Source organism: Notothenia coriiceps, unplaced genomic scaffold (assembly GCF_000735185.1).
Source record: "Notothenia coriiceps isolate Sejong01 unplaced genomic scaffold, NC01 NC01_scaffold00016524, whole genome shotgun sequence".
Classification (NCBI taxonomy): domain Eukaryota; kingdom Metazoa; phylum Chordata; class Actinopteri; order Perciformes; family Nototheniidae; genus Notothenia; species Notothenia coriiceps.
The window spans coordinates 73,654-76,734 of NW_011349225.1; the positions used below are offsets into that span (position 1 = coordinate 73,654).

Here is a 3,081-nt window from a genome sequence, read left to right on the forward strand (position 1 = left end):
CTAGGAAACTGTATTCAGAGCTGTGCCAGGGCATCGTGGACGTGGCCATTTCCAGCGTCTTCACCCTGAACAGCGGAGACTCTTCATCTGCTTCCTCTTCACCATATTCCTCCTCTCCATCCTCCATGTTCACCACCAACTCCTGCTCCTCTCCCAAAATCAGAGGGCCTCTTCACATGGGCCCTTTCACTCGACTGTAAGCACACTCAACAGTCCCCTCGTCTCCTCTGTACGGCTTCCTCATGCTCTGTCCTCACTTGTAACTCCACCTGAGAAGTAGCTTCCTGATTGTTCCTCTCCTAGCTGAGCTGCAGAATGATCTCCCCTCTCCTCATTATGCATATGTGAGGTCGGTGATAAGTCGACAAACTTTGTGGGAGTTTCCGAATGAGGACAGACACCCTTCCATCTCAGTCCCACTTCTGGTTTCTCCACAAGCAGATGAATGGAGGACTGAAGGATGCTGAGACTGTAGTGCCTTACATTTCCAGCCACGCTCCCTTAAAAAGAACTGCCAGTTAGCTTGCTCTGTTACTGTGACTCGTACTTATTCTATAAGCCTTTGCACTGTTGCTCAACGCTCCCATGATCAGTCCACAATAATTAGTGTGAAACAAATTCATTGGCATTGAATTTGTGAAACTTTTAATGTTAGTTTTCTCCAGTTTTTGCAGTTTCTTTTTAGTTTAGAAATGTTAGGGTTGCTAACAGTGATCAAAACGTGTTAAGAATTTTAAAAGAGAAAAAGTAACCCAATGTGTCTGATGAGATAAGAATGAAGAAGTCTCAGCTGGGTCATAAACAGGGAGACCTTCCAGTTCTGGTAAACCCAAGTCCGTCCCTAAGTGTCCCTGACCTCTGACCTCTACAGCAGGGACAGAGAACCCCCTAAAGGGGTTCAGTAGTAGCCCTCATTTTTCTGTTCTTAACAATTTATTTTAAAATAGTCTATCTACAGACATTTTGGTGTTTTATTTTCCATTAGACGAGAGCATGTTTGTGTGAAAGCATGTCGAATGCATCCTCATACCAGCCCCACAAAGGGAAGCACCTTCTGCTCTGGTTCTGTAAACAGCTGCTCTAATGTCCCTTTGATTTCTGATATCTGCACAGCTAGACTGTCATTGTAAAATGTCGTCAACACGTGTGTGGATTGTTTTTGAACTGTTGTAATGGAAGTAGAGTAGATTGTACAAAGTGTGTTACAGACCCCATGAAATGAAGCTGAGAACATAGAACACTAATTCTAACACTGCTCTTGTACAGCTTACTGTGTCTGATGTGTTGCCAAAGACAAGTCAGTGGACAGCTAACAGCTATAAGGAAGTCACAGACACATCTTCATCCTATCACTGCCTCTTCTTCAGTTACAGCTGGTGTTGGATCATGTCTTAGGTTTTTTACACTTGTTTTATTACTATCGTGGTGTTTCATGGCTGATTTTATTGTTTTTTTTTCATGGGGTTCTTGACATATTTCAGATTTTCTTTGTAGAGAATTAACAGTTGTAACCGTCTGAGGGGACAAATCTATTTTATGTTTCTTAGAAGGGAATATTTCCTCAGACATTACACTTTTAATTAACTGAAGATGTGTGACAGTTGCATGTTGGGTAGACCATTCAATTGGCTCCTTTCACAGAATAGGTCATCATGAGTGTGTGCCTCTCATTGTTAGAATCCCTGCTGTTCCTCTATTCTAACCTTGATTCAAGAGGCTTTGCATCCCATGTTGTGAGTAACTTCAGTTAAGGGACACCATTGGAGCATTTATTTATGTTTTAATTGACAGTGTGTTTGTGTTTACAAGTTGAAGGTGGGAAACATTTACAGAGCAGGTTACACTGACAAGAAATGAGTCATGTAGAGATATGATGAATGCATTCATGTATTGCAATGCTCTGATGTAGCTAATCATTTGGAAAACTATCAATGTTTTTGTCAAAAATTTGTTTTTAAGAATGTTTGCTGATTTAAAAAAAAAATGAACGTAAGCAATCAGTATTTGCTTATTGTTCAATTTTTAGGGAAAAGTATTTCCATTGAAGGGACGGGTGCCTTAGGGGGAATTGCATATTGGTGAAAAGAAGCAATTAGACCTCCAGCATTTTGAAGCACCTTCATTGTTGTTGTATCTAAGTGGTTTTGCCTAATTTAGAAGACCTCTTGAGTTCGATGATGTCATTTTCTCAGTTGATCATGTTTTGTCATTATTCCTGGATTTCCACATCTTTACCAAAGATTTAATCCCTGCTGTGTTTCAGTGTTGAATCATGTTTGGTAGTTGCTGTTATCTGGACATTATTAAATCAATTGGCCAACATGATCCTAAAGAAGGGTCACATTCAGAGGGATATCTGTGTGCTGTGTTTTTGTTCCGTATGCTTTATCAAACAATTGCATGAACATTTGTCTTTATCAGAAATGATATTAGAATAAAAAAATCGGACTATTAAAAAAGCTTGTGTCGTATATATTCCTGATTGACATGATTCATTTACACATAACTTTAATATCTAATAAGAATTACCAATATGGGGCTCACTGATGACGTCACGTTATTAAAATCCCAAAGTATCTGTGCCAGAGCCCTCAGCCGCGCTAATGAGCAACTCCCCTATGAATGAATGAGGCCCCGCCTCCCACGCTGTATACAGTTCTCGCGTCACCTCCTCAGCCTCATCCCAATACCCCTCCTCGACTCCTCCGGAGGTGACGCGAGGACAGAGGAGTCCTCAGGTATTAATTGGGATGTCCTCGTTCACTCAAACGTCACTCTTAAACGACGTCTGTTAATGATGACATCATGTAGGGGTTTCACAACTACCAATATTTACTAGTCGACACGTTTTTCAAAATAGCAGTCGACTAGTCGACTAGTCGTTACGTCATAATAAAGACACACAAAGAGAGGTGTACAACTGTATTTTATATTAGAACTCATACAGTAACATTAAACACTGCATTTTAATTTGTGTTACATGGCTGAGTAAATAACAAACAGTAACTGGACTCACCAAAATCGACAGCAAAAAACTCTTGTTTACATAAATGCCACGTAAATCCAGTGCGCAACAGCGCA

General features: G+C 40.5%; 1 protein-coding gene across 1 annotated transcript in view; it reads left to right on the forward strand.

Moving 5' to 3' along the window:
• ttl (tubulin tyrosine ligase) overlaps window positions 1–2,477 on the forward strand; it is a 10,411-nt gene extending 7,934 nt beyond the window's left edge. The window contains exon 7 of the mRNA XM_010775944.1: window positions 5–2,477. Coding sequence (XP_010774246.1) covers window positions 5–200 — 196 coding nt within the window. The 3' untranslated portion in view covers window positions 201–2,477. The remainder of the gene's footprint in view (window positions 1–4) is intronic.
• The last annotated feature ends 604 nt before the right edge of the window (window positions 2,478–3,081 follow it).